The sequence below is a fragment of the Cibotium barometz genome, chromosome 49, assembly GCF_041138505.1.
Source record: "Cibotium barometz isolate CiBa-2024 chromosome 49, ASM4113850v1, whole genome shotgun sequence".
Taxonomy (NCBI): Eukaryota; Viridiplantae; Streptophyta; class Polypodiopsida; order Cyatheales; family Cibotiaceae; genus Cibotium; species Cibotium barometz.
In genome coordinates this window covers 20476533-20489348 of record NC_141094.1, presented here as the reverse complement: position 1 = coordinate 20489348, position 12816 = coordinate 20476533, and the positions used below count along the sequence as shown (strand labels likewise).

Genomic DNA, 12816 nt, shown 5'->3' with positions numbered 1-12816 from the left:
TTTCCCCCTTGACCCCCAATTTTTTGAGAGGCCTCTGAACCGCCGGCAGACCCCTCCCCTCAGCTTTTCTCTCCAATGGATCTCCCACCACAACACCCCTCCCCGGCCTCTCCACCCTCCGCCCTCCCTTGGCGCCTCCCCCCACCTCCTTCCCCCCCTCCTCTCCTAGCCTCGACACCTACTTTACCCGCTGCAGTTCACTCCGCCCGCCCTATCATCCAAACCCTCCCTCCCCCCCCCCCCCTCCCCCCCCCCATTTGCCTCTCCATAGCATTCTCGTCACCCCCCAGCAGCCCTTGACCCCCGGAGCGGAGGCAACCGGTAGGATCTGTTCATCCCACAACAACACCCCTCCCTAGCTTCTCCACCCCTCCGCCCTCCCTCGCCGCCTCCCCCCCCCTCCTCTCCTAGCCTCAACACTGACTTTACCCGCCGCAATTCACTCCGCCCCGCCCTATCATCCGAACCCTCCCTCCCTCCCCCCCCCCCCCCCCCATCTGCATCTCCAGAGCATTCCCGTCGCCCCCCCACCAGCCACTGACCTAGAGTGGAGGCAGCCGGCAGGATCCGTTCATCGCTTGATTCACCGATTTTCTAAGCCAACGGAGATGACCATTGCCGCCTCCCCAGTGAGGGCTCTCCCGCCAGAGTCCCCGGATGGGGCCTCCAGGATCCTGGGACAGCCCGTGGACTATAGTTTCTTCCGATGTTTGCGGGAAGGGACTGACATACTTGAGGAGACAGTAACCCCTGTTGGGGTATGTGTGGTTTTTCATCACTCCAGGCCTTCTATGCCAGATAATGGTGCGATGATCTTCTCTTTCCCCTTCAGTGCAACCCCGCGGACAGAGTGGAATCCTAAGCTGGCGGCTGCTGCCATCTAGGGTCGGGCAGTCGAGCTCTCCCACCATCTCCATGATCTTCACATCACCGACATTCTCACCCAATTTTCTCCTCTGGCGAGGATGGTGCTTGGAGGTTGACCCCATCGAGGACAAGATGGGGAGATGGTAGTCTCCAGCCTGGAGGTGTTACTTTTTGTGTTCATGCATATTTCTGTCGTGGTACCTCTTCCCCCCTCTTACAGATATCTCCATTGTGATCGATGGAGTCCGGAGTATGCATATGCTCGTGCTCGTACAACGTGGCGTCACATGGGGGACAGGATTAGTGCCCACCTGGCGTGCCTTCGTCCCCGCACGGATTGTGATTATTCCCCGTCTAAACCCTCGCCCAAGACTCTTCGAGTGGAGGGCAACTCTGCTAGTGCCAGGATTGACATGCGTATTGTTTTCATGGAACATTCAGGGTTCTTAGTGCTTTCAGTGATGAGGCGTCCTACGAGGCGAGCTTCAGAGAGCCATGGTAGGGGGACCCATAGACATCTTATTCCTCCAGGAGCATCACCTCTCAGAGGGGTGCACCTGCATATGTGGGAAGATTCTTCCAGGCAGCAAGAGTCACACTTCCTAGTCCCCATCCTTCGGTCCCTCTGGGACGCAGGGAGGGGTGTGTATCTCTGTCTCAGTGAGCAGCTGTTGTCGGCAGTGACTGGCCCAGGAGTCATTGTTCCAGGGCAAGCACAGTGGATTACCAGTATGATCGGAGAGGACAGCGTTGGCTTCCTCAATGTTGATGCTCTGAACGTTGCTGCAAGTAGAGCCCTCTTTTGGAGCTCGGTCCCGGCAGGACCCTCAGGCTAACTTTTGGTGCTTGGGCGGTGACTTTAACTTGATAGAGGCAGCAGAGGACAGACTTGGAGGTGGCTGGCATGGCCACAGTTTTGGAGCTGAGTATTCAGCCTGGGAGGAGATGATTCTTGCACTCAGGGAACAGGACCCTTGGCATCTTTCCTGAGTTTTGGCATAGCCCTAGGAATCTTTGCTTCTCGAGATCGGATAGGAGCACCGGCCCCAACCTCTCTAGACTAGACAGGTTTTATGTTGATGAGTGGGCTTGCAGCCGAGGGGGTATGATTGGTATCTTGGTCAGGCACTTCATTTTCTGATCACGCCCTTGTTATTCTTTCTTTAGAGGACCCATTGGAGGCACGACAAGCATGTGAGCTCGATGATTCCAGATAGGCTCATTCAGGACCCCAAGATATGCAGCAAGATAGAGCAGATATGGGTAGGGTTGGACTTTTTTTCAGGCTCTGCTGCGTGCACATTGGATGAGGGCTTAGGGGAGATGAGCAGTTTCTTGGCAGGAGGCAGCCCAGAGCCGATTGGAGGGTTTCCGGGAGCAAGAGAGGAGTCTGAGGAGTCTTGCCTCCTTCAGCGGCTTCAGAAGACGTCCCCCGATAGCCAGTGGATCGAGAGTCAGCTTGTTGCCACTCGCACAGAGATTAGATCCATAGAGGAGAGGAGGGTGGAGTACAAGTATCACACCAGGGCCTCTTTCTGGACTCAGGCCGGCGACAGAGTCACAAGAGATTTCTTCAAGATAGCTAGCCCCCACTGGAGGAGAGATGGTATTTGCAGGCTGCGTGGCTAGGATGGAGCTATTGTTTCAGATCCCCCCAAGTGAGAGCCATCGCCACGGACTTTTTTCGATCTCTCCTCATAGGTGCCCCAATATTTGGGACACACGAGGGAGGGTCTGGCGGCATACGAGGAGGTGGTTCCCCATTCTCTTCAGTCATTCTTATTGACACCATTTACTGTTTTGGAGTTGGCGGAGGCATTGATGGCACTTCCGAGGGGCAAATGCCCGAGGACGGACGGGCTTCAAGTCTCCTTTCTTCGCCATTGGGACCTCATGGAAGGTGGCCTTCGAGCTTCCTTCAATGAGATTATGATCATAGGTGCCATGCCAGAGAGGCTCTCAGAGGGCTTGATCTCACTTGATTCCCGAGGGTGGTGACAGATTGGAGATCTAGCAGTGGAGACCCATCACTCTTCTAGGGACATCATATAAGATCTTGGCTAACGCCATCAGGAGGAGACTCTAGCCTTTTCTCCAGACTTGATCCATGACACTCGGACTGGCTTTGTTCAGGATCGAAGCATTATGGACAACATCTTTACCTTGTGGGAGGCAACAGCTTCGGCTAGGATGCGACAACAGGACCTCATTGTGCTACTCCTAGACTTTGAGAAAGCTTATGAGAGGGTGGATTGGAGCTTTCTGGAGGGCACAATGAGCCTGAGTGGATTCGTGGAGTCTCAGGACTTTACTCAGCCTCACATAGCCACGTTCTCATTCAGGGAGCCCGTGGTGGCGACAGATTTCCCCTCTGCCACTCAGTTAGACAGGGCTGTCCTCTGGCATCTTACCTCTTTCTATTCGTCGTCGAGGCTATGAGTAGTTTTCTCTCCACCTAGGAGACCGGGCTTCAAGGATTACGTCTTCCACTCCTCACGCAAGAGGAGCTGCTAGACTTAGAGTTTGCAGACGACACATCATCTTTCCTTGCAGGAGATGTGGGGAATCTCTAGAGATTCGCAGAGGCGACCGAGATTTTTTGCCGCGCATCAGGAGCACAGATCAAGTGGCACAAGTCGTGTGGTTTTTGAGTAGGTTCAGCACCCGCCCCGACTTGGCGACTAGTTAAGGCTTTCTAGTGGATCCCGAGGGGCACTCCAATTCGTTATCTCGGCTGCCAGGGTTGCATTGATATTTCTCCCGAGGAGCAGCTCACCTCGCTTCTTCTGATTATTCGGAAGAAGCTTCTTTACTAGATCTCGGCGAGGCTCTCCCTAGCAGGCAGCGTGGTGGTGGTGAACCAGGTACTTGCCACCATGTGATGACTTAACAGAGATGCGAGCCCGTGGTTTTAGCCCAGCTTTTGAGGACAGATTTGTAGCCAGTTTGCGTCATGCTTGGGACCATCTTAGGCCTGCCCTCAGACAGATAGCTCGAGTTGCCTCAGAGGAGCGGCTTCGGCATCGTTTGGTTTGGAACCCCTGACCCGTTTACCTAGTGGCCACATGTATCTTGGGGTGCTTTGAGCATGGGACCAGCTAGGTCTCTTGGAGATTGGATCGCCCATAGACAGTTACCACCGGAGTTGCAGGAGAGGGGATGATTAGGATCCGGGGTAGAGACAGGCTCAGCATCAACATTGACTCAGCTATCCCATCCTTGTGTTTGACATTCCACAGTTAACCTTCATCAGTAAGTTCTTGGTAAAGTTTGCTTAGTCAATTGCAATTTGGAAATGTGTTGCAATTCAATGCATGGTTTTTGGCAATTTTATTCCTTTCACTCCACATGATGAATCTAAGAATGTGTGAGTTGTCGGTGAACAGATACGTCACCAATGGTAAGGAGCTTCTTTCACAACTGAGGACTGGGGATGTAATAGAGTCAGCGAAGCTAGTCTTTGGTGCTGATCGGCTTGTCCTCCTACAACCTGTCAACAACACAAGCTGAGTTTTGGCCTCCCCACCCCGCCCGCCCCCCCCCCCCCCCCCCCCCCCCCCCCCCCCCCCCCCCCGCCCCCGAGGCCATAATTCTATGTGGCTATTGCAACAGGGAAAGGAGGGGAGTAAAACAATTGAGTTAATTAGTTCTGCCCTTGGCCTGCTGCTCTCTCTCCTCTTTTATCTGTTAGCTAGGCTTAACGCTGAAACAGTGCTAGTGTATTCCTTCCTTATTTGCATGCACACATTATAATAATCGATAGGCCTTATTTCAACAAACTGGTCAGTAAGGCCTTAGTTAGAGAGAGTGATGCTAAAGCTTGGTGCAAGCTGGCTGTTCCTAGTTTGCCTTTGCAAAACAAGCAGGTTTGTCAAATTTAAGCTTATAACATGAAATATCAGAGTGTGACTAGTGCAGCCAGCGCGTGTGATGCATTCAAGGGAGCGAGCGACCGACCGACAAAAGCATTTGGGCTTTCCAGTTTTACACACGGGCACATTTGTGCCTTAGTTGACCCCCCTCGAAAAACATATTTATAAATAATAATAATAATAATGATAACAGCAGCATTTGCATCCAAAAAGAGATCCTTCTATTATTAATAATTAGTAGCCTTCCATCTCCTCCTATATATATATATATATATATATATATATATATATTATTAGTTAAAAAGAAACCTGGCAATAAATAATGAAACACAACAACAAGGTTGTGTCGCTCTCGGAAGATTTTGCTAATACAAAAGTAGGAAGCAGTGCCTCTCAACTAGACAAAAATGAATCGGTGGCCACATGTATCTTGGGGTGCTTTGAGCATGGGACCAGCTAGGTCTCTTGGAGATTGGATCGCCCATAGACAGTTACCACCGGAGTTGCAGGAGAGGGGATGATTAGGATCCGGGGTAGAGATAGGCTCAGCATCAACATTGACTCAGCTATCCCGTCCTTGTGTTTGACATTCCACAGTTAACCTTCATCAGTAAGTTCTTGGTAAAGTTTGCTTAGTAAAGTTCTCGAAAGTAATAAAAACAAATACTCCTGCTTTTAGAAGGGAGCCCTTAAGTGGGTAGTTGGGACCCCATCTGGTGTCTACTCTACATCTTCTATTCTATAGCTCTATTTCCTTGTTCAAGAATTAAAGCGGATTTCTTAAACTCAGTCAAACATAAAGGTATAAAGAAGGCCTTGCTGTGTGTTACATGATCATACTAGTCTTGAGTGGCTCCATAATAGCTCCATGAATAGGGTATCGATTCTCTGAATGCACTGACCTTCATTTTGGAATAATGGAGTAAATACTGGTGACCCTATCTTGACTTGTCTGAGTAGCAACCACATGAACAGGCACTCCAGTACGAAAAAAATTCCAATCCAGCAAGACAAGTTTTGTGATGAAAAGTGCCAGAGCAACTCGTGCATGAGGGGTGGTGCATCAATCTGCTTGATACATCTGTGACTCCCTCTAAGGTGCTGGACTGAGGCATCTTTCGGATCCTCTTGAAGGCTTTTGAAGGCGTTCCGAGATCCAACTGATGAGGCATGACTTCTTTCCCAGCTTGACCACTACATATTGCTAGAGGCTCCGAAAGGCAACCCATGACATCTGCGATCAAATCATTCCACACGATGTGTTATTTTGTCTGCCTCTGCATGATTACTCAGTATTCTTTGCTTCAAAAAAGGTCTCATACTACATGCTGTGACAAAGGCAGAGAAGACGGTGATCTATAATCTGCCTCTGAAAAGATCCAATATCATCTACCTCCACTATGAGGCATCAAGCTGGCAATATGGAAGGTAAAGATATTCTTGCAAGACTCGTCCCTCAAAGACCACTAGCTTGCAAAGCAATGCCATGCACTAAATGTCTGGGACTCCTCAATGGTAGCTCTAGACCAAAAGAGATCCCTCGTCTAGAACGAAGAAAAGTGCTCATAGCTTCTGCAACCAAATCCATGTCGCACAGATCTAGATATCTGAAAATGGTTTCCTTCATGAGCCAACACCTTGCTATGAGCATCTCTGTAGAAGGAGGGGAGGTCCCCTCCCTTCTGGTCCCACCCTACCTCTTCAAAATGTTGGAATATAATCTTCCTGGAAGGGCTTTCAAGAGAAACACCCAAAAAGAGAAACATGCTAGTAATTGGTTGCAACAAAGTTGTGTATCTTGTATTTATGCTTTCCTTGCATCCTTTGAAGGTTAACGTTGTTAATTTCTTGCACTTTCCACAAAAATACAAGCCATAGAATCTATGATCTGAGTAATATGATCATCTAATGAAGATGGTGTCTGGCTATCAAACTGGCACTATAATCTCATAGCATGTTACAAGTACTATCGCTTACACTTATATGGACGGTGTGTTCTAGATCTAGAAAAAGCTCATTTGTGATGAAGTGTTATTACTGGCTGAGCAGCAAGGAGTGATGCCGCCTGACTGTAGATAGAGTAGCATGAAATGATAGCTAAGAAGCCTAGCAGAAGACGCACAAGTCCTTGATGAATATGATGGCTTTTCTGATGCAAGAAAGCCAAGCCACTCATGTTGCTTTCTTATTTGGACCATTGTAAAAAGTACAAGGTGATGCATCCATTCCCTTGATTCTTTAAAGCTTATGGGCAGGTGTCTTGTTCTGATGTCCTAACTTACCCCACTCAAAACACATTCTTTAAACATTTTGTTTCTAAAGTTAAATGGTGTTATGAACTGCATCATAGCAGTAGCTCCATTTTCTATCAATCGTTATGATAATTTTTGTTGATAGGCTGTGATTGTGTGGCTTTGATGTTGATCTCCAATCCTTTGTGAAGTGAAAGTGCACATAGACCTTCAAAAGCAAAGCTGTAATACTTCAAATGCAAGCTGTACTACTCCTAGTGTGGTTGCAACATTTATGTAGTCTTCCCTTGCCTTCCAAAATAAAAGGTAACCATTACGATTGTTTGTTTCTCCAAGTGACATGAGCCTATCATGAACAGACTGCACAATGATAACTTGAGTTGACGTGCTTAGACATTTCTCAGTTGTATAACTGACTTATGATAGACACATTCTGAACTGTTGCAGAAGCTGGTTAGAAGTTTTTGACATTAACTAGACAGGGAACTAGAACAAATTTTGCAGGCTGTGCATACAGGAACATGTTTTTGTATCAATCCTCTCACTTTGTTTGCTTTCATTCCTTCCCTTGGGTTCTTTCTTTCCAGCTATGTTGTTTGTGTGATCATGCTTCACAATAATAATTGTGACCAAAGGGTCATTCCCTACTGAATGGAGGGAACTGGGCCACTTTTTGCAGCTGGTCATGTGGTTTGTTGCTATGTGGTAAACCTTGAATCATCACCAAGTATTATGTATGATGCAGGTTTAAGATCCTCCAGCAAGAAAGAAGTAGCTGCAACATTGGGGAAGTCCTCTGTGGCCTTTAGAATCCTTTTGGCATCTGCCTGCTTCTTCATGTGTCTGGTTTTGTGCAGAACTCATTTAGTACCCCTTTTCAAGAACTTTCAAGAATCTCTTCCATTCTATTTCAACTCTTTTTCACTTCTCTGCTTTTTCACGAGACACGGAAAACACTTTTCAATAGTTTGCAATGCCCCTATCACAGATCATTAGAAGCAAACGACCAGCTGCACAACTCATGGATTAATATGGCAAACACATATGCACACATGCACACGCACTCACTTTTGGGGCCTCCATAGAATATTGGTGGAGATTTGGTAAAGATCAACTTCTTATCAAAATTTAAAGTTGCCCTGCTTCACCATAGTCGCTTGGTTTATGATTTATTTTAACATTTTAGAAAAGGCAATCATATTCACACAAAAAAAGCTCGTTCTATAAATCTTAAATTGGTATGTTCTTCTGCTCTGTTTTCTCTGGTTGTTTTCACCAGTATGCGAGATAATTTATGTGGTGACTGAAGCTGTGCATAATCAACATTTTGACCGCACTTGTATGGCCTGTCTTCATTGCAAGGATGGCGAACTTCCAGTTCTTCCACTGTCGGTGTATGGGGCAGTAGCAATGGCACATAATCCGACTTCAGAGGGTTATTCAGCCCCATCTCAGTTCTTTTTCTATTTATATGATAGACGCAGTGTAAGAATTTTACCTCACCCAATTAGTTGTTAGTCCTTTCTTGGTTCGATTCAAACACGTGTAGGTCTCTGTGTCTATTCCGTTTTGCTATATATGCAGTATCAAAATATGGTGTTACACAAATATATTCTAAATCTCGGAAGTTTTGAATTGCTAATTCTCAGGCAGGATTGGGCGGTCTGTCATTTGATGAGGGTCAGTTCTCTGTCTTTGGGTAAGACTACGGGGAGAGCTCCCAAAGCTTTTACATAACGAACTCCTTTGTCTCTGTAGGATGCAGATGATTTTGGTCTGGTCAATTGCAATTTGGAAATGTGTTGCAATTCAATGCATGGTTTTTGGCAATTTTATTCCTCTCACTCCACATGATGAATCTAAGAATGTGTGAGTTGTGGGTGAACAGATACGTCACCAATGGTAAGGAGCTTCTTTCACAACTGAGGACTGGGGATGTAATAGAGTCAGCCAAGCTAGTCTCTGGTGCTGATCGGCTTGTCCTCCTACAACCTGTCAACAACACAAGCTGAGTTTTGCCGCCCCCCCCCCCCCCCCCCCCCCCCCCCCCCCCCTCCTGAGGCCATAATTCTATGTGGCTATTGCAACAGGGAAAGGAGGGGAGTAAAACAATTGAGTTGATTAGTTCTGCCCTTGGCCTGCTGCTCTCCTCTTTTATCTGTTAGCTAGGCTTAACGCTGAAACAGTGCTACTGTATTCCTTCCTTATTTGCATGCACACATTATAATAATCGATAGGCCTTATTTCAACAAACTGGTCAGTAAGGCCTTATTAGTTAGAGAGAGTGATGCTAAAGCTTGGTGCAAGCTGGCTGTTCCTAGTTTGCCTTTGCAAAACAAGCAAATTTAAGCTTATAACATGGAATATCAGAGTGTGACTAGTAGTGCAGCCAGCGCGTGTGATATGCATTCAAGGGAGGGAGCGAGCGAGCGACCGACAAAAAGCATTTGGGCTTTCCAGTTTTACGCACGGGCACATTTGTGCCTAGGCACTATAGTTGACCACCCTCGAAAAACATATTTATAAATAATAATAATAATAATGATAACAGCAGCATCAAGCATTTGCATCCAAATCTATTATTAATAATTAGTAGCCTTCCATCTCCTCCTATATATTATTATTATTATTAGTTAAAAAGAAACCTGGCAATAAATAATGAAACACAACAACAAGGTTGTCGTGTCGCTCTCGGAAGATTTTGCTAATACAAAAGTAGGAAGCGGTGCGCCTCTCCCAACAACCTAGAGAGAGTGAGTGAGAGGGCGGAGCCTCTCAACTAGACAAAAATGAATCGGTAGCGAATTGGGTCTGGGAGGAGAGGAAAAACCATCACTTGCAAGCTATAAGTGTGAATGCCAAGGTGCAACTCGATGCTCAAAATGCACAAGGAAACAAGAGATTGCAGCATAGATTCGGTGTGGACAAGCAAGTTGTTCACACATGGGTACTTGTAAGAGTTATTAGTATATGGAAAAGGGGTGGATCACAGAAAACCTGCAAACCTTTGCAACGCACCTACAAAATTCACCATCTCACTTGTAAAACATAATTTTGCAATTTTAAAAATCAATAAACTTTTAAACATTTTAGTTATATTTTGATTTTAAAAAAACCTGTAAATGTTGAAGAGAAACTTGTAAATTTTGAAATTGCAAGCTTTTCGATTTGAGAAGAAAAATATTCTCCGTGAACATCGGGTGGATGATTCTCCTTGTGTAAGAATAGTATTTTCTTATTTTTGACGTTTTTCTTCACTAACTTGGGACTATATTATCTAAACATGCATGAAGATGAAGATGGAGCTAGGGTTTAAAGGGGGCCTACAATTTTTGAGCTTCGAAATGCTATTTGCAAGCAAACATTTTTTTGGGTAAAGTTGTTAACTCCAAAATGACTTTTGGTTTTAAAAAAATCATTGCAAAGACACATTGAAAAAAAAACAAACACGAAAGGATTACAAGAAACACAATACTCATGCTGCAATGTACGTTGCTATTCTTTGGACTTCTAATCCTCAAAGGCTTTGCTTCATCTCAAAGCTTTACTCCATATATTTTCCCCCATAGCATTAAGCTATTGGCCTTGGTTGACTCATTAATCCTTGCCAATCTATTAGGCGGTCAGTTTAGGGTCATGACATTCTCACCCCCTCAACAAGATTCATCATCCTTGTTGACAAACTTGAGGCCAAGTTATCAGTACCCATGTTCAACTTCTCAAGTTTCATCTCACAACAAAACTTATTCATGGTGCTTTCATGTTTATAGAGTTTAACTGAACTTCTTCACTTTTTGTGTTTGTTCTACATGTTGAATATGCAACATATCCATCCCATACTACATACTCTACAGCTTTTTGGTGAATTCTCCCTAATCATGCTTAATTTAACTTTAAGACTTATGTGAGTCTACTCATAAAACAAGGTCAATCTCTTAACCTTCTAAACATTACCTTAGGTGTGTTCGACATACTAAAGTCTTCTTGACTCATACATTCATGATTTTTAGTTCACCTTGATTTTCTTGGAATCCTATTCATGGATTGCATGTACATAAGTAACCATGCTCTTAGCATTTTATTTTAGTGGTCTAAGATGATAAATCGATGTAAAGCTTTAGTCAATACAAACTCTACTAGCATTGACTACACACAAGAGTTTCCTTATAGTTGCTTTGGTTTTCTTGCTCTTTGAACTATATTTTAGGTTCCTTAGATAGCTTCTCTCTTGAGCCATTCGTAGATTCCCTAAGCCACCATCTTCTAGACTCATGTTTAGCCTATTAGATCATCAAGATCTTCAGCATATGAAATTTAAGAACCCATAAATTTCAAACACACTTTTGGCTCCTCGAGTGAGTTTGGTAGTATTGACTAACATCAACTTGGAGCTACATGATCTTTACAAGGTAATGCTTCTTTCTTCATGCACGAAACTCAAGAATCCTTGTTATAAGTTCATTGAGAATGTTGCAAGTGTGGACAACCAATCACAACACAATACTATGTCAATCCATTTCATCCACACCCTTGAAAGCCATTGTGCAATCCACCTTTGCGATGTTTGCCACTTGTACCATATGAAATGAAAATAAAGCCATACGTTGTAACTTGAGATAGCACAATGAAATTTTGTTGATAAAGGTATGTGTGCTACCACTATCCACCAATACATGTGCCACCCTTCCATTGATCTTAGCCTCAAGGCTTGAAGTGTTAGCATCTTTGCAATTGGCATAGGCATCATACGAGAGAGTGCATAGAGTAGCATCATGCATGATCCATCGGGATCAAATAAGAACTCATCCTTAGGCTTAAGATCTTCCACTTTTTCCATCATCTCATAGCAATCATCATATTTTTTAGTTTCCACACCCACATCCTCATGGTTTGACTTGCTATAATGCTCAATGAAAACTTCTTACAAGGCTTGAAGTGGTCTTTGTTCCACTTCTCCCCGCATTTATAGCACAGACCTTTTCTCTTTATGCATTGATTCTATCTTCGTTCATAACCATGTTCTTGTTATAGCACCATTTATGGACTTGCTATTACCAATAGAAGAGGGGACTATTATATCCTTCCTTAATTCTGACATCTGATGGAATTTTCGAAAGGTTAGCTTATTAGAATCTATACCCCCTTGCCTCTCCCTTTACTTGCCTAAGATTTTTGATGTCTTTTTCCTTATCTTTGACCGCCTTAGTCTAGCTGTCCTTCTCATTAATCTTTTTGTTTCCCTTGTCCTTATTTTCTCCCATCCCTTCCTATTTTTCGCCAGTTTTTTTATATCCCCTCTCTTCTTTCCTTTTTCTCAGAACCCTTGTCATTATTTTCCTCGCCCCTTAAGCCTTCTTTGTTAGAAATCGCTCCAATCGAGCTTGCTAGGCTTGCCATAATGAGCTCTTTAGCAGCCAAGGTAGTAGGCCTTGCAGCTCCACCCAAATTGGACACGCTTCAATCAGAGACTGTTTTGTTGATATATATATATATATATCAATCATCCCAAGGCTCTTAAGAGACATGGATCAAATTTCTCTCCCTCCCCACCATGAACGATAGCATTTTTTTGGAGAGCTTAGTGTCATCGTTTCTCCCTTCACAAACATGACATCCAAACTTTATTGGTAGGGCCGCCCCACCCCCATCACATCTTCAGCTCTGCAAACTTCTTCTTTTTTTTAAAGACAAAGATTAGAATTTTGATTTCACTCTCTCCAAAAGCTATTGGCACCATTAAACCATCCATCTCCATTCTCCACAAGCCACACAAGTGATTTTCTTCCAAAGTCAAAAGCTTCTAGAGTCTATGATGTTACGATTCT

The 12816-nt window shown here is 44.8% G+C and overlaps 1 protein-coding gene across 2 annotated transcripts in view; it reads left to right on the top strand.

Moving 5' to 3' along the window:
* Positions 1–9352, top strand: part of LOC147610383 (Cyclophilin-like peptidyl-prolyl cis-trans isomerase family protein) — an 87841-nt gene extending 78489 nt beyond the window's left edge. The window contains exons 10-12 of one of the 2 annotated variants that reach the window (XM_086786396.1): positions 8354–8476; positions 8641–8690; positions 8880–9352. In XM_086786396.1, coding sequence (XP_086642522.1) covers positions 8354–8476; positions 8641–8690; positions 8880–9003 — 297 coding nt within the window. In that variant the 3' untranslated portion in view covers positions 9004–9352. Of the gene's footprint in view, positions 1–7736; positions 8188–8353; positions 8477–8640; positions 8691–8879 lie in introns of those variants that run through there. The other variant, XM_086786398.1, reaches the window with a different exon arrangement.
* The last annotated feature ends 3464 nt before the right edge of the window (positions 9353–12816 follow it).